The 17,927-nt window shown below is 47.8% G+C and overlaps 2 protein-coding genes and 1 long non-coding RNA gene across 9 annotated transcripts in view; 1 reads left to right on the top strand and 2 right to left on the bottom strand.

Annotated features, from left to right (window-relative positions):
* The window catches only part of LOC310838313, a 437,762-nt gene that overhangs the window by 16,507 nt on the left and 403,328 nt on the right, over positions 1-17,927 (bottom strand). The window lies entirely within an intron of this gene.
* The window catches only part of LOC310837528 (uncharacterized protein), a 331,410-nt gene that overhangs the window by 194,959 nt on the left and 118,524 nt on the right, over positions 1-17,927 (bottom strand). The gene's annotated exons all lie outside the window — the stretch shown is intronic.
* LOC310837384 (uncharacterized protein) lies at positions 919-13,415 on the top strand. Of its 7 annotated transcripts, none has more exons than XM_083723916.1 (5): positions 919-1,226; positions 2,622-3,518; positions 6,712-6,838; positions 9,202-9,381; positions 12,300-13,415. In XM_083723916.1, the coding sequence occupies exons 2-5, from the start codon at positions 2,745-2,747 to the stop codon at positions 13,283-13,285; spliced, it is 2,067 nt and encodes a 688-aa protein (XP_083580042.1). In that variant the 5' UTR covers positions 919-1,226; positions 2,622-2,744; the 3' UTR covers positions 13,286-13,415. The 7 variants fall into 7 exon arrangements, with proteins under 7 accessions (XP_083580042.1, XP_083580044.1, XP_083580043.1 ...); XM_083723918.1 differs by having other exon boundaries at positions 9,199-10,262; positions 12,300-12,412; XM_083723917.1 differs by having other exon boundaries at positions 9,199-10,262; positions 12,303-12,405.

Genomic DNA, 17,927 nt, shown 5'->3' with positions numbered 1-17,927 from the left:
AAGGACACCGGCCAGGAATACCAGAGCCAAACAGCAGCCGGTAGGCTTGGTCTTTATTGAAGACTGTCGCGACAGGACTCCCACCTGCCACAAGGTGGAACAAGATGGAAGCCCCGGACAAAAGAGCCCCCAAACTTTTATTAGCTGCTAATCCCCATGTAACATACCCCCCCAACTACATTACTAATACATCATGGTTACATAATGAAAGGGGAGGTCTGGTGGCCGTAATCTGAGCATCCTGGTCCCTGCCCCATGGTTCTCCTTGCCCTCCACCAAACACCCATCAAGTGTAGCAAAAGAGATATTTACATTTCCCTGTTTCCCAGCCAAGTTAATCACACCCTTTTGTCTTCATCTGGGTTTGTTATTTCTGGAATGGCACTCAGGTATCAGGATGCCAGGGATTATCACTCAGGCAGAGGGGCTGCTGAGTAGCTGAGCTCACATGTCTATATGAATTTCTGAAGTTTTCCCAGTGAGCCAGTACATAGATACATCTATCAGTGAATTATTACATTTGGTATTGTGCAGCAGAGGCCCTTTGAATAGATAGGAAGAAACTGTGATGAAGTGTTTTGTGGGGACAAATCACAAAAGTCACAATAGTGATTGTGCTGGTTTTGGTAGTGGGCTGCATGTGTGCATGATATCTGCTGGAGGGGCAACCCCCCCCCCCACCTATACATAAATTCCTGCAACACTTTCAATTGGAATTGGAACCTGCGCAACCTTGCCGCTGTTTTTAGGACTACAACTCCCGTCATCCCTCAGCACTGGCCATGGTAAGCTGGGGCTGATGGGAGTTGGAGTCCAGCAGCAAGAAAACAAAAAAATATGGGGGGTGGGGGAAAGACACGCGTTTCCAATCCAAGCCTTGAAAGACACGCGTTTCCAATCCCCCTTTCTTTTCCCAGGAATCTCCTCCATTTCCCCCACCCCGCTTCACGGGCCTTTGTCTCTCCCAGGGTCGGGGGCGGAGATGATTCTGGGATCCACCCCAGTTTTGTGCAGGTTGCAACCTCCAAAGGGGCGACGCCGAAGGGGGTCGATCCTCAGAAAGACTTCCTCGCAAACGGGTTGCGCCTGTGCGGAGTCACTTCCTGCTCCGCCTACTCCGGGGGAAGCCTGGTGGGAGAGGGGAGACCCAAAGTAGCTTTTTAATATACGCTGTATATATTGCATCTCCGGAAAGCGGGGCGATCTCCTGGGATTTGAGGGATCAGGTGAGTTAACTCGCTTGCAAGGGGCTGGGAGGTGGGGCTGCGTGCAGTGCAAAAAAACAGGAGGAGGGAAAGGGAAAGGGAGATGTGATTTACGAATTTCTAGATCTATATACTGTAAATAAAAAGAAGCCACAAAAGGGGGGGGGGGAGTCAAATATATGTGTACTAGAAATGTATGGGATTTTTTTTTCAAAGATACGCAGACAAACAAATTACAAAAATACAAATCCCGCACATTTCTAGTACACATATATTTGACTTCCCTCCCCCCGTTTTGTGGTTTTTTAGTTTTGATTTTCATACTGCGTTTCCCACATTACTCCATCTTTAAGTTATTCTTTAGTTTCTCTGAATAATACATCTAACTGCTTGTTTTATGTTAATCCTGCTAATAAGCTTATTTGCAAAAATGAGTTTTTTTCAAATATTGCACAAATTCTCCCCAATTTTTAATTAAAAAAATATATTCTCGGTTTCTTATTGCACCCGTTAACCTTGCCATTTTGGCATAATCCGTTAATTTAATTAGCCACTCCTCCTTAGCTGGTACTGCAACTTTTTTACCATCTCTTATGAATTCCTAAACCACACTTTCCTCAAAACATTCCAAGGCGGCATACAACATCTGGGAATCAAACCAGCAGAAAGCTTTAACTGGAAAAAATAATCAGTAAATACTGATTGATTGATTGATTGATTGATTGATGCAGGCAGGCAGGCAACTTGTGTGGTGGGTTTCAGAGCACAAATGGTGCTACTGGGCATTTTTGTAAAAATATTAAATTTCAGGGCTGCCTTTCATTGCAAAGAAATAGCAAGTCACTTTATGGGGACATGGAACGTAACAAAACATGCCGATCAAAGCCATATCGAGAAAGTATGTTAACTTTTTTCCTCCTGCATCTTCGCTATTAATCCAAATCTATTAAATCTCCATTACAACCATAGTTCGACGTTAAACTACAAGTTCCATTCCAATCCTACTAATAATTTTAATTGTTTACAATGACTTTTAAAGTAAATTATATATTTCCCCCATTCTTTATTAAAATTTTGCTCCTCCTGGTTTTTAATTCTTCCGGTCGTTTTTGCCATTTTGGAATACTCCATCAGTTTAGTCTGCCATTCTTCTCTGGTAGGGACTTCTTTCTACCTCTGGGCTAGTAACATACATTTATTTGTGTTTTTCCAAGTCACTTGGAGACCTCCAGGCAACAAGCAAATAACAGATCTAAAGAAGAAGCAATAATCAGCATTGATTGGCAGCAGTCTTTGCACCCTGGGAGAAGGAAATTCATGTTATCAGTTCCCAGTCGGCTCTACAAAATTTTGTTGCAGGCCCTGCTTATCCTCTCTGATTCAGAAATGTTCTTTCGTTCTTTCTTTTTTCCTCAGGCAAAGGATCCCGACCTAGAATCCAGCTGTCAACTCTGGAGGGCCTGTTATTTCCGCACGTGATTTGGTGGGAGGCTCATTTCACACACCCCAGTTCAGGCCAGCCTTGGCCCCGGAACCAAAATGGCAGCAGATCGTGGCGATGCGTCCAATTTTGGCGCAGAGACTATCAAAAAGTTGGATGTGAAGACCGAGAAGCAGGACCCAGTGGATACCGAGCCAGGGAAGGGCACAGGGAAAGAGCCTCGTGCCGCCCAGCCTGAGAGTGCCAAGGGATTCTGGGAAGGTGCCACACTAGACCATGTCAAATGGGAGCCTGAGGGGGCAGCGCAAGGATGCTGGGAGACTCAGTGGCAGCGGTTTTTGAAGGCGGTACAGTCCCCACACTTGGAACGAGGAAACGTCCCCCCGCCGGGACCGGCACTGAGGGATATTTCTCAGGCCGATCTGCCTCCCTTTGAGGGAGCGTCAGAGAGAGGCCTGCAGCTGAGGAGGCAGGAAGGGGCTCATCTCCTGCCTAGTGGTGAAGCCCATAAGAACTCAGGGGCCGAAGGCGAGGTCCTCGTTCCTAGGACGGTAAAGGAAGAGGACCTGGATGCGGAGAGTGTCCGCCAGCACTTCCGGCAGTTTTGCTACCGGGCGGCTGAGGGCCCCCGCGAGGTTTGCAGCCGCCTCCGGGACCTTTGCCGACAGTGGCTGCAGCCGGAGAGGCACACCAAGGAGCAGATCCTGGAGCTGCTGGTGTTGGAGCAATTCCTGACCGTCCTGCCACCGGAAGTCCAGGCCTGGGTCAGGGAGGGGAGCCCCGAATCCTGCGCGCAAGCAGTGGCCCTGGCGGAGGACTTCTTGCTGCAGCAATCCCGAGCGGAGGAGAGATGGGAAGAGGAGGGGAGCCAGGTGGTTTCAGCCAGGTTTTTTTTTTTGGTCAATAATAATAATAATAATAATAATAATAATAATACAGTCATAAAGGTAAAGGGGCCCCTGACCATTAGGTCCAGTCATGATCAACTCTGGGGTTGCGACGCTCATCTCGCTTTATTGGCTGAGGGAGCCGGCGTACAGCTTCTGGGTCATGTGGCCAGGATGACTAAGCCGCTTCTAGCGAACCAGAGCAGCGCACAGAAACGCTATTTACCTTCCCGCCGGAGCAGTACCTATTTATCTTTTTTTTTTCTCAAATGATATTTATTAGTTTCAAATAATACACAAAACCAAGAAATAAAAAAGAAAAAGAAAAGAGCAAAAAAGAAAAGACAAAATTAAAAAAAAAAAACATTCAACATTTAGAATCCTAATTTTCAATAACTTTCTTCCGCGACTTCTTGTATTCCATGTCCAAATATTTATTCAACAAGTTCTTATCCCTAATTTTTAACCCTAATTTATTATTATACTTAATTCAATTTATATATTGAGTTTTGACTTATATACATGAATCATTATGCTTAAAGACTTTTACTAGGGTCGACCCAATTTCCCTTACACGAATTCCCCTATAACAAAGCAAAAAAGAAAACACAGTAAAAAGAATCAAAATATGTTTGTACACCCTTTGGATTCCCAAAACCCCTCCCTCACTTTCCCGGTTTCAATCCCTGAACCATTGTCCATTAGTCCATCTGGTATCAGCCTGGATTCCTCATGTCAGAGGTTCTTAATTCCCTCTCAGCTCCTATCTGCCGGTTTTTTTGATAGTCCTTTGTGTTTACCACCAGATCTCGGAAGGGCTCTGTCCCAAAAATGTCCATGTTCCTTTCAGCCGGGCCTCCATATTTAAAGGTGAAACTCAAAACTTGTTCCTTAATCCTTTTAGGTCCAAATGTCCCAAAATCTTCAGATCTCCACAGAGGGAGATCTTTCCATTCCTCCTTCTTCAATTCAAAACAAATTTTCATCATCCAATCCTTTTTTTCTTTTATATCCATCTTGACAGGCCTCCGGCTCTCCTTCTGCACCTTTTCAGCCCTTCCTTCCTGGAGCGGTACCTATTTATCTACTTGCACTTTGACGTGCTTTCGAACTGCTAGGTTCGCAGGAGCAGAGACCGAGCAACGGGAGCTCACCCCATCGCGGGGATTCAAACCGCTGACCTTCTGATCAGCAAGTCCTAGGCTCTGTGGTTTAACCCACAGCGCCACCCGCGTCCCAATACAGTCATACCTCGGGTTAAATGTGCTTCAGGTTGAGCGTTTTCAAGTTACGCTCCATGGCGACCCGGAAGTAACGGAGCGCTTTACTTCTGGGTTTCACCACTCGCACATGCGCAAATGCTAAAAATGATGTCACGCGCATGTGCAGAAGCGACAAAAAACGACATGCACAGATGCGCAGTCGCGTCTTACGTTCTACTCAGGATGTGACCGGGGCTCCGGAACGGATCCCATTCGCATCCAGAGGTACCACTGTAATAAAATTAATTTATATACAGTCGTAGCTTGGTTGACTAATGCCTTGCGACTCAAATGTTTTGGCTCTCAAACGCCGCAAACCCAGAAGTGAGTGTTCCAGTTTGCAAACGTTCTTTGGAACCTGAACGTCCGACGCAGCTTGCGCAGCTTCCGATTGGCTGCAGGAGCTTTGCCTAGGTTTATGAACGTTTTGGAAGTCGAATGGACTTCCGGAATGGATTCCATTCGATGTCCGAGGTATGACTGTACAGTGGTACCTCGGGTTAAGAACTTACCGTATTTTTCGTCCTATAGGGCGCACCGGACCATAGGACGCACCTCATTTTTTGGGGGGGAGGGAATGAATAAAAAAAATTTATTCAACCCCCAGTCACGGCTGCCGCCGCAAGCCTTGCGCACACCTGCCCGAAGCACGGGGAGCCCTCCGGAGGGCTCCCCGTGATCGGGCTGCAGGGGGCTGCCCCAAGCCTCGCGCGCCCGGCGGGACCTCCCGGCGGGCGCGCGAGGCTTGTGGACACTCGCCTGAAGCACGGGGAGCCCGTGCTTCGGGCTGCAGGCTGCTGCCCGCAAGCCTTGTGAGCTCCCGCCGGGCTCACAAAGCTTGTGGATAGCTTCCTGAAGCCTGGAGAGCGAGAGGGGTCGGTGCGCACCGATGCCTCTCGCTCTCCAGGCTTCAGTGAAAGCCTGCATTCGCCCCATAGGACGCACATACATTTCCCCTTCATTTTTGGAGGGGAAAAAGTGCGTCCTATGGGGCGAAAAATACGGTATTTCGTTCCAGTGGTCTGTTCTTAACCTGAAACTGTTCTTAACCTGAAGCACAACTTTAGCTAATGGGACCAGCGTGCCGGTGCCGCTGTTGCACAATTTCTGTTCTCATCCTGAAGCAAAGTTCTTAACCCGAGGTACTATTTCTGGGTTAGCGGAGTCTGTAACCTGAAGCGTCTGTAGCCCGAGGTACCACTGTACTGCCCTATACCTGCAGGTCTCAGGGTGTCTCACAGAGTAAAATCAGAATATAAAACCACAAAATACATAATCAAATAAAAAACCCTCCCCTATTTTAAAAGGGCATAGGCTGTCAATCAAATCAACCAAAGGACTGGTTAAAAAGGAACATTTCTGCTTGGCACTTTAAGGTATATAATGAAGGTGCCATGTGAACTTCCCTGGGGAGAGCATTCCACAGACAGGGAGCCACTGCAGAGAAGGCCCTGTTCCCGTGTTGCCACCCTCTGGACTTGGAAGAAAAACCTGGTTCATACAGATTTAGAGCAGCCATGGCTTCTCCCGAAGAATCCTGGGAGCTTCAGTTTTTAAGGGCGCTGAGAGCTCTTAGGAGACTGCCTCCCTATTCCCCTCCCACGGCCACAATTCCCAGAGTGGTTTATTAACAATCCCTTTTCCCTGGAACTCTGGGAATTATAGCTCTGGGAGGGGAGTAGGGTGTCCCCAAAGAGCTCTCAGCAGCCTTAACAAACTAGACTTCCCAGGATTCTTTGGGGGAAGCCATGACTGTTTAAAGTGGTTATCATAGCACTTTAAATGAATGCTGTTGAATGAGCACTCTCTTCCAGGACAAAAACAGCAGACAGCTTCACTTTTGACTCTTAGAGACCTCTTTATGCCAACGGGCCTCAGCAGCTGCTTAATTTCTATTTCTGCTTTTATTTTTCCAGGCGCCAGGGGTGTCTAAGGAGGTAGCGGCCGAGTCTTCAGAGGCAGAGCGGGCGCTGTCGGACACCTGTCAGGTGGTGCTCTGCAGAGAGGTCAAGCAAGAGGGGGACGGAGAAACCACCTGTGGAGGTAAGGATGCTTTGCACCTGGTTACCAGCCACAGTTACCCCAGGGAGGTGGTCGAGAAATGTGTCCCTCCCTCCCATAAGAACTGCTTAAATTGCCTAATGGGGCAGCTTCCTCTCCCCGCACCTAGCCAAATAGAGAGTGGGCGTGCTCTGTAACTCACCATAGAGTGGCTGTGAGAAAAGAAACAATGGAACACTAGGAGCGGGGCAAGTCGAAGTGGCCGGCTGGAAGAGATTTGGCTCAACAATTTTACAGCGTGTACTAAATCTGTGTAATTTGGCGTTTTCAAGGTCTTGCCTTTAAATTGCTATGTACATATTTATTTCTGTTATAATTTTATTTTCTGATACTTCTGTTGTACTCTGTTTCGAAAACATGTTTTGGGAAGAAGTTTACTTACAATCTTACTGGAAATTTATTTACAGTCTTAAATAAACAAACAAACACATTGTGATGTTTTGTTGTAGGTCCCATTTATTATTACTGTGGTACCTTGGTTTACAACCATAATCCGTTCCGGAGGTCCGTTTGTAAACCAAAACAGGTTGTAACCCAAGGCGTGCTTTCGCCAATGGGGCCTCCAAAAATTTTTTGTAATCCAAAACAAGTTTGCAAACCGGGACACGCATTTCCAGGTTTGACATGTTTGTAATCCAAAACGTATGCAAACCAGACTGTATTTTCATATTGATGATGGTGATGATATAAATTTTTAACTTACCTGTTGCTAATAGTAGTCATAATTCACATCAGAGTTGCATCAGAGTCGGGTTAGAAACATTGGAATGAATGAACCTGTTAGTCATGTCCATTGAATTTGGTGGCTTTACTCTGAGTAGGACTAGCCTTAGCTACAACCCCTTTCTAACTCGCCTTTTAGGAAACCTCCTAATTAGCATTTATCTAGAGTTTTAGGGCAAAGGTTCTCAAACCATTTAGCCCCAGAACACGCTTGAGAGAGTCACAAAGTAGCGGTTCAAGACTGAAGCCAGGAACAAAATGGAGATTGGGTCTGGCATAATCAGCTGGCGACAACCTACATTACCGATACCTAATCCCTCTTTGGCGACTGCTACTTATATCACCACAAGGATTCCCACTGTGGCAGGGAGTACCATGGTTCCATTTTCCTCAGGAAGCTGCCTTATACTGAGTCAGAAAATTGCTCCATCTAGCTCAGCATTGCCTGATCTGACTGGCAGCAGCTCTCCAAGGTTTGGGCTGGGTGTTCATCAGTATGCAGATGACACCCAGCTCTACCTCTCTTTTAAATCAGAACCAGTGAAGGCGGCGAAGGTCCTGTGTGAGTGCCTGGAGGCGGTTGGAGGATGGATGGCGGCTAACAGATTGAGGTTGAGTCCTGACAAGACAGAAGTACTGTTTTTGGGGGACAGGGGGTGGGCTGGTGTGGAGGATTCCCTGGTCCTGAATGGGGTAACTGTGCCCCTGAAGGACCAGGTGCGCACCCTGGGAGTCATTTTGGACTCACAGCTGTCCATGGAAGCACAGGTTAATTCTGTGTCCAGGGCGGCTGTTTACCAGCTCCACCTGGTACGCAGGCTAAGACCCTACCTGCCCGCAGACTGTCTTGCCAGAGTGGTGCATGCTCTGGTTATCTCCCGCTTGGACTACTGCAATGCATTCTACGTGGGGCTACCTTTGAAGGTGACCCAAAAACTGCAATTGATCCAGAATGCAGCAGCCAGACAGGTGACTGGGAGTGGCTGCCGGGAACACATAACACCGGTCCTGAAAGATCTGCATTGGCTCCCAGTACGTTTCCGAGCACAATTCAAAGTGCTGGTGCTGACCTTTAAAGCCCTAAACGGCCTCGGTCCTGTATACCTGATGGAGCGTCTCCACCCCCATCTTTCTGCCCGGACACTAAGGTCCAGCGCCGAGGGCCTTCTGGCGGTTCCCTCATTGCGTGAAGTGAGGTTACAGGGAGCCAGACAGAAGGCCTTCTCGGTAGTGGCACCCAACCTGTGGAACACCCTCCCTTCAGATGTGAAGGAAATAAGCAGCTATCTTATCTTTAAAAGACATCTGAAGGCAGCCCTGTTTAGGGAAGATTTTAAAATTTAATGCTGTATTGTTTTTAACACTCGATTGGGAGCCGCCCAGAGTGGCTGGGGAAACTCAGCCAGATGGGCGGGGTATAAATAATAAATTATTATTATTATTATTATTATTATTATTATTATTATTATTCAGATAAGGAATCTTTCACAGCCTGGGACTTTCTGCATGCAAAGCACATGTTCTGCCCCTGATCTTCCTTTCTGATGTTGAGCTTGGCCTGTTGTTCCTTCATCCCTTAGCACAGAGAGACTGACATGTGGACGCTCTGCTTCTTCCAGCAGATGATCAGAAGAGGCCACTGGTGGTGGAGCAAAATTGGGCAGGACGTCCCGGGGAAGACGATCCACGTGGGATGTTGGCAGAAAGGGATAAACGGAGCGTTGCCCAATGCCCGGTTCGGGGAGTAACTTCTGAAATCCAAGAGGGAAAGGAAGGGGGTGCAGTCACGAATTCTTGGGGAGGTGAGAAAGGACCGGAGGGAAATGCCAAGGGGGCAAAGGCCGACCTTGAATGCGGGAAAGCGCTTGGACACGATTCCGAAAATGAAACAAACCTTGGGCAAGAAAAGTTGTGCAAGTGCCCAATCTGTGGGCAAAGCCTTAGCAGGAGAACCGGGCTCCTTATACACCAGAGGATCCACACGGGAGAGAAACCCTACAGCTGCTCGGACTGCAGGAAAAGCTTCCGGCACAAGTCGGTCCTTATTCGACATCAGAGAATCCACACGGGCGAGAAGCCGCACAAGTGCCCCGACTGTGCCAAAAGTTTCCGGGACAGATCGGCTTTGGATGTGCACCGGAGAACCCACACGAGGGAAAAGCCCTATCAGTGTTCAGACTGTGGGAAAAGCTTCAGCCATCGCTCCAACTTGATTACTCACGAGCGGATCCACACGGGAGAGAAGCCGTTCAAGTGCTTGGAGTGCGAGAAAAGCTTCAGCGACCGGTCATCTCTGACGGCGCACAAACGGGCCCACACCGGCGAGAGGCCGTACAGGTGCGCCGAGTGCGGGAAGAGCTTCTCCCAGAGCTCCAGCCTCCTTTCGCACCAGAGAATCCACACAGGGGAGAGGCCTCACGAGTGCCCAGATTGCGTGAAATGCTTCCGCGACAAGTCGGCTTTCTTCGTTCACCGGAGGACCCACACGAGAGAGAAGCCGTATAACTGCTCTGGCTGCGGGAAGAGCTTCAGCCATCGCTCCAACCTGAACACGCACGAAAGGATACATACAGGGGAGAAGCCTTACAAGTGCTTGGACTGTGGGAAAACCTTCGCCCAGAGACCAAGCCTTACTGCACATGAGAGAATCCATTCCAAAAAGACATTGCAGAGCTGCTGAAAGGTTGGGGACAAATTCCGTGTCCAGAGGAAGGCGTAGCTGACATCATTAGGAGACGGCGCCTGTGTTTGTCAAGTGCCTTCTCCCGTGTTGTACCTCACCTGAACTTTTAAGATCCTCCTCAGAGGCCCTGCTCAGAGATTTCCTGCCAGATGAAGGGATGAGAGTCCCCACTAGGGACAGGACCTTTTTAGAAGTGGCACCCTGGTACTTGAATAGCCTTCCCAGAGAGGTTTTATTTGCCTGGTGCTACCTATTGGGCCCTTTAAATAACTGACCTTTTATTGTCTGGGCCTCTCATTTATAAACTGAGTTTTAATCGGTGCTTCTTAATTGTGTTTCAGCTTTTTAATTAACTTGTTAGGAGTTTTTGTTGTTTGATATTGTATTTTTAACATGTTTTTTCTTCTTCATCACAACATGCCCAGGGACCTCTTGTCATGGGGTGGCTATATAAATGCAGAAATTAACAAATGAAATGGTACATGGTTTCAGGAGATCTGAGGTTCAGTCCTCATTCACCCATGAAGCCCTTTGCATGGTGCCAGGTCTCTCTATCTCTCTCTCTCTCCCTCCCTCCGCTACTTCACAGGGTTGTTGTGAAAGTGAAATGGGGGAGGGGCCTTGCATGCTGTCTCTCAACCTCTTTGGAGGGAGAATGGGATAAAAATGTTAGAAAGGAAATAAAGATCAATTTATTTATGCAAAGAAAAATTGCTGGAGTACTAATAGTGTCTGTTTGGAAGGCAGATATTGCCCGTTTGACAATGTGCTGTCATTGTTCCAACAAAATTCCCTGCCCCAAATCCCTTTCCCAACTATGCTGCTAATAATTATGTGTTAGATATATACAGTCGTACCTTGGAAGTTGAACAGAATCCGTTCCGGAAGTCCGTTCAACTTCCAAAACATTTGACTTCCAAGGTGCGGCTTCCAATTGGCTGCAGGATGCATCCAATCGGAAGCCTCAGGAACCACGCCAGATGTTCAGCTTCCAAAAATCATTCAAAAACTGGAACAATCACTTCCGGTTTTCAATCATTCGGGAGCCAAAACATTTGAGTTGACAGACGTTCGGCTTCCAAGGTTCCGCTGTATCTAGAATATTTTCGTCTATTTTGCTTAATCCTTTTTTGGTTGTTCCCTTCATAATCAGTGAATCATATTTTGTTGGTGCCCACAGAGGGGTCCATTCTTTGCAGTCAAAGTGAAGACTACAAGCCTAGCGTGTAAATATTGGGGAAATGGAGGTTGGGTCTGTCCCATATCGTCGATAATGTCAGACTATGTCTTAATTGAATTCCCTAATTAAATTACAATACAGTACAATAATCTTTATTGTCATTGTCCCATACAGAACAACGAAATTGAAAAATCTACGTAAGACATTCAAAACCCAGCTATCCCAACCTGGTTAGCCCCCTAAAAACTCTGATACCCCATTTTTAAATACAGTATACTCCCATACAGACTCCTTACAATGCGTTTAACCCCCCACCCCAAAAAAATCCACAATTCTTTGCATTTCCTTGTTGCAAAAAGCTTTTGTCTAAGGTGAAGAGACCCTGGACTTAATTTATGCTTGTATTTATTCCACACCTTAATCAATTTTTGATACATGGATTAACTTCAGTAGTATTTTTAGCAGGTCCCGAACAATACCATAAAGCAGGGGTTGTCACCGTGGTGCCCTAGACTCTGAGCTTTCATTTAATAATAATAAACAGTCTAGTTCAGTGGCACAGCACCTGCTTTGTCCACAGCATCTCAAGATTGGGCTGGAAATGTCCCCGAACCATAGCTGTCAACTTTTCCCTTTTCTTGCGAGGAATCCTATTCGGAATAAGGGAATTTCCCTTTAAAAAAGGGAAACGTTGACAGCTATGCCCCCAACTCCATCCCTGGAGAGCAGTCGCCAGTCATTGCAGTTAACACTGAGCTATTTGGACCTGTGCCCTGACTCGGTCTCTGTGCCCTGTAGTCCCTTTTTCTCCCCTGGAGGAGGAGAGTGCTCACCTTTGGGATTTATTTTTCTCCAAGCAGGTGGCAAGAGGTGCTGGGAGGAAGAGACGGACCGTCCAGAAATGGCCGGGGATCTCCATCCGTACTGGGTCCTGCCGGGGAACGTTGAGCCAAACTTTTCCCAGCGTCCGAATCAGGGCGAAGCTTTGGCGGGCCGGCGAGGAGGCCCCTCAAATAAGGAAAGAGAGGCAGCCTCCGTCGTTTGTTACCAGCACTTCTATGAGCCGTGTGGCGACAGACGGGTACAAGAGAGGCTCACCAAAGGCGGGAGAGAGAAGACATGCCTAGAGTGCGGGAAGGCCTTTCGGCGGAGGGCCGAATTGGTCGCCCACCAGAGGATTCACACCGGAGGGAAGCCGTACGAGTGCCTGGACTGCGGGCGAAACTTTAGCTACAAATCCCGCCTCATCGCCCACAAAACGATGCACACGGGGGAGAAGCCGTACAAGTGCCCCGACTGCGGGAAGAGCTTTAGCCGGCCGCCGCACCTCATGTCGCACGAGAGAGTCCACACAGGGGAGAAGCCCTACACGTGCGCCGAGTGCGGGAGGAGCTTCAGCGACAGGTCTAACCTGAACACGCACAAGAGGACCCACACCGGGGAAAAGCCGTACCGGTGCTTGCACTGCGGGAAAAGCTTCAGCCAGAGCTCCACGTGCATGAAGCACGAGAGGATCCACACGGGGGAGAAGCCCTACAAGTGTGGGGAGTGCGGGAAGAGCTTCTGCCAGCGGTCGCAGCTCACCAACCACGAGAGGACCCACACGGGGGAGAAGCCCTACGGATGCTCCGTCTGCGGGAGGGAGTTCAGCAGGAGGGTGGTCCTCATCACTCACCAGAGGAGGCACACGGGAGAGAGGCAGAAAGCGCGTCCGGACTGCGAGAAGAGTTTTGCTCATGCTGCCGACTGTGCAAGGCACGAAAGAAGCCATGTGACACAGGAATCGCAAACCGTTGGGTTGGTCTCAGGGCTGTCGGTGGGCACTCTGTGTTTAAATAAATAAACAACACCGCTGTTTCCACCTTAAGCTGAGTTCTGCAACGTGTGTTGTGAAAATTTTGCATGTCATTGCTCTTGTTTTGCATATTCCATTTTTTCCACTTAAAGGTAAAGGTAAAGGTACCCCTGCCCGTATGGGCCAGTCTTGACAGACTCTAAGGTTGTGCGCTCATCTTACTCTAGAGGCCGGGAGCCAGCGCTGTCCGCAGACACTTCCGGGTCACGTGGCCAGCGTGACGAAGCTGCTCTGGCAAACCGGCACCAGAGCAGCACACGGAAACGCCGTTTACCTTCCACTTAAGCATGCATAAAGGTAAAGGGACCCCTGATCATTAGGTCCAGTCGTGGCCGACTCTGGGGTTGCGGTGCTCATCTCGCTTTACTGGCTGAGGGAGCTGGTGTACAGCTTCCGGGTCATGTGGCCAGCATAACTAAGCTGCTTCTGGCGAACCACAGCAGTGCACGGAAACGCCGTTCACCTTCCCGCCGGAGTGGTACCTATTTATCTACTTGCACTGTGATGTGCTTTCGAGCTGCTAGGTTGGCAGGAGCAGGGACCAAGCAACGAGAGCTCACCCCATTGCGGGAATTCGAACCACCGACCTTCTGATTGACAAGTCCTAGGCTCTGTGGTTTAACCCACAGTGCCACCTGCGTCCCTAAGCACGCATACACACACACAAATGTGTGCTGACCTGAAAAAATCCTGTCCAGCCTCTCCTCTACCTTTTGATGCTTCAACATGCATTGCCCTGACTTTTCACGCACATACTTGCACTCATAAGGACCAGAGACCTGAATTATTATTATTTTTTTAAGAAAGCAAGTGGAGAGTCGCAGGAAGCAGAATTCTGCAGCCATTGCTGAATTCTATTCCTGTTCTGTGCTGTGGCAGCAAGCGGCCCCAGTTGTCCCTTATTACAATAACTATCCCTTCGTTTGGGACACATTTTCCGTCCATTTAAAGAATACTTGTTTAACCCCCTTGTCCCTTATGTCAGTGAGAAATTGCAAGAGGTGGGTCAAAATCAGCCAGAAAATTCCAGAGGGCTGGAACTTTGTGGATGTTGCTCAGAGGGCTATAGGTTCAATCCCAGGCATGTCCCTTGCAGATTGGGTGAGAGTCATGCCGGCTTGCCTTGCAGGGTTGTTGTGAAGGATTACAACTAGATGACGGGTGTAAAGCACTTTAGAGCACTTGAAAGCGCTATACCAATGTTAAGTAGTATTTATTATAAGAATGGATTGGTATTATTATGATAAGCCGTTGTTCCTCTGAGAAATGGCACACTGGTTCTCTCTCTCCCTGTTTTATCCTCAAAATAATCCTGGAAGGAAAGTTAGGCTGACTGTCCCAAGTTCACTCACTACCTGGCTGAGTTAGGGTTTGAATGCTGCACCACACAACCTTGTACTTAATGGGCGTTTTTATAACCCAAAGAGCAAGCTGGGAGTGCCAAACAAAATAAAACAAAAAACCACTCATTTTGTTAAGGGGGACTTTGCTTCCTGTAGTAATATCTGTCTGCTTGGAAGCAAGTCTCACTCAGTTCTGTGGGGCTTACTCCCACAGGCTGGAATCCTATACTTATTTACCCGGGAGCATGGCCCACTGGTGACAGCAGTCACGAAATTAAAAGACGCCTGCTTCTTGGGAGAAAAGCAATGACAAACCTAGACAGCATCTTAAAAAGCAGAGACATCACCATGCCAACAAAGGTCCATATAGTGAAAGCTATGGTTTTCCCAGTAGTGGAAGTGAGAGCTGGACCATAAAGAAGGCTGATCACCGAAGAATGGATGCTTTTGAATTCTGGTGCTGGAGGAGACTCTTGAGTCCCATGGACTGCAAGAAGATCAAACCTCTCCATTCTTAAGGAAATCAGCCCTGAATGCTCACTGGAAGGACAGATCCTGAAGCTGAGGATCCAATTCTTTGGCCACCTCATGAGAAGAGAAGACTCCCTGGAAAAGACCCTGATGTTGGGAAAGATGGAGGGCACAAGGAGAAGGGGCGACAGATGACGAGATGGTTGGACAGTGTTCTTGAAGCTACCAGCATGAGTTTGACCAAACTGCGGGAGGCAGTGGAAGACAGGAGGGCCTGGCGTGCTCTGGTCCAGGGGGTCACGAAGAGTCAGACACGACTAAACAACAACAAGCCCCACTGAATTTAATGAACTTGTTTCCGAGTAGACAAGTATGATAGGATTGAACTGCAATCCCCACCCCGTATGTCTACCTAGAAAGTAAGATGCATTGTAGACAGTGGGACCTACTTCCAAGTAAACTCGCACTTGAAATCATCGGAGAATGCATCAAAATAAGAGACCAGACATTGAAATGCAGGAAAAAATTGCGCACCACTCAACCAATAGCATTCAGCAAGCACTTTCTGGGGGTGGGGGGTGGGGGTGGGACGGACCATAGCTAAGAGGCAGAATATTTGTGTTGCAGATTCAATCCCTGGCCTGACAGAGATCCTCCAGTCTGAAAGCCTGGAGAGCTGCTGCAGTAACGAGCCAGTTGGACTCTTGTAGAAGGAAGCTTCCCATGTCCCTACATTATATTTTATTTCAGAAGGCACTCGGGGCTTCGATCACTTTCAACAGAATAAAATGAATGGAGCTCCCAAACCGGAAGCAGTTTGTAACTCAACCCTTTTCTATCTCTATGAGCCAATAGCGGCTCTCTATGTAATGTCTGCCCACCTCTGATTTGAGGGAGAGGCTGCAGCGTAGAGATTTTCCTTTCAAAAAGTGAAGAGTGACACGGCCTGTGTTTCTAGTTTCGAAGATGGAGAAGAAACCTATAACCTGCAACTTCCATCATCCCTGACCATTGACCATGCTGAGTCCTAACAACTTCTAGGTGGGCCACACTCTCCACCCCCCCCCCAAAAAAACACTGCCCAACCAATATTTTATTGTAGCTGTAATTGGGTAAAGGCACCCCCCATTCCTAAAGACAACCCACAGCAGCATAGATGGGCCTCGTTTGCATGTAATAATAAGAGCCTTGCTGGATGAGAATAAAGCCCTCCTTAGTACCCAGTTTCCAACAGTGGTCAGCCTCTGGGAAGCTCGAAGGCAGAACCTGACCCTAGGAGTGCTCCACTTCTCCTGATCCTCAGCATCGGGCACCATTTCTGATCCTGAAGAGGTAGCCTATATAACTACTCTACCATTAACAGTGGCCGTTGAAAGCCTTCTCCTCCACCAATTGGCCTAACACTCTTTTCAGCGCATCTAAGACAGTGGCAGTGAGTTCCACAGGTTAACCCTGTGCCGCTTAATATTCCACGCGACTTGAGTTCTTTCGGGTTTCAACGACAGCAGAGCAACTCTGCATTGAGAAGAAGCACAAAGCTTCTGTGTGCAGCGCAGAGCTGGATTTGGACTGGATCATAGCTGTCAACCTTCCCTTTTTTTTGCAGGAAATTCCCTTATCCAGCGCTGCTTCCCACTGCTATCCCGGATTGTTAGCTATCCCGTAGACTGTCCCCAGGACAGGTGAGGCTGCTGATCCCTTATTTTCAAATCTCAAAGTTGACAGCTATGGACTGGATAGGGGGAAAGAAGGAGGGCAGTTTAAATAGCCTTTGCTACAGCTCGAAGGGGAGATTTTTTTGGGCTGCAGATCCAAAGCAGTCCCAGTCTGAGCTCCCGACCTAAAACCAAACTACATTGCAGGGTGGTTGTGTGCGGAAGTTTCATCCACTCGTGGCTGAAATGCAGGGGTCACTGCAGCACTGGACACCACTTTTGCGTGCTAGCAACTCAGCTCCAGCCCCACCTTCAGCCTGGAAAAGGAATACGATAATGGTGCGCCTATATTGCAGGGTTGTTGTTGTTGTTGCAATTAACCACCCATTGCAGGGGTTTGGACAAGATGACCGTTTGGGTCCCATCCAACTCTCCAGTTTTATAGTTCTGCGAGTCTGTCTCAGCCTGGACCCCAACCTGCAACATTAACATTGTACGATATTGCAGGGTTGCTGTAAGCTAGACCACCCCACCCAACAACCTGTAATAGCATAATAATTCCAGTTACAGATAGGTAGCCGTGTTGGTCTGCCATAGTCAAAACAAAAAATTCCTTCAGATACGTGTGTATCTGAAGAAGTGTGCATGCACACGAAAGCTCATACCTAGAACTAACTTAGTTGGTCTTTAAGGTGCTACTGGAAGGAATTTTTTGTTTTAGCATAATAATTATTTACTTCTCATCTGAAGGAATAATGGGCTAAATTTGTATTGGGATCATTTGCAAGGGTCGGGCTTATTTTAAAACCTTTTTTTAAAAAACCAACAACCACCATCACAACCTTGAATTTTATGCACTAAATAAGCGTTATCGATCCTTTTTCCAGTGTTACTTTTCTGTTACCTGCTGGGAAACCGCGGTAAAATCCTGTATCTCTCCATAGATAAACAGGTCGTTGGCACCGATATATATATAAAACACCATATATATATATATATATGGTTTCTCCAACGCAGGTCGTTATATATATAACGTTATATATATAAAAATAAAACGACCTGCGTTGGAGAAACCATATATATATATATTAATGGTTTCTCCAACGCGAACCCGGGAATTTGCTATTCTCACCATGAGAAGTGTCGCTCTTCCCTTTTCTC

This window comes from Podarcis gaigeae (genome assembly GCF_964106915.1).
Source record: "Podarcis gaigeae genome assembly, chromosome: 2".
NCBI lineage: Eukaryota > Metazoa > Chordata > Lepidosauria > Squamata > Lacertidae > Podarcis > Podarcis gaigeae.
The sequence above is the reverse complement of the archived record's forward strand: the minus strand, read 5'-3'. Positions and strand labels throughout refer to the sequence as shown.

Coding starts and splice junctions, on each gene's coding strand:
- LOC310837384 (XM_083723914.1), top strand. CDS start 2,745: ATGGCAGCAGATCGTGGCGATGCGTCCAATTTTGGCGCAGAGACTATC. Junction 3,519..6,711: donor GGGAAGAGGAGGGGAGCCAG/GTGGTTTCAGCC, acceptor TTATTTTTCCAG/GCGCCAGGGGTGTCTAAGGA. Junction 9,382..12,299: donor AGTCACGAATTCTTGGGGAG/GTGAGAAAGGAC, acceptor TTTTTCTCCAAG/CAGGTGGCAAGAGGTGCTGG.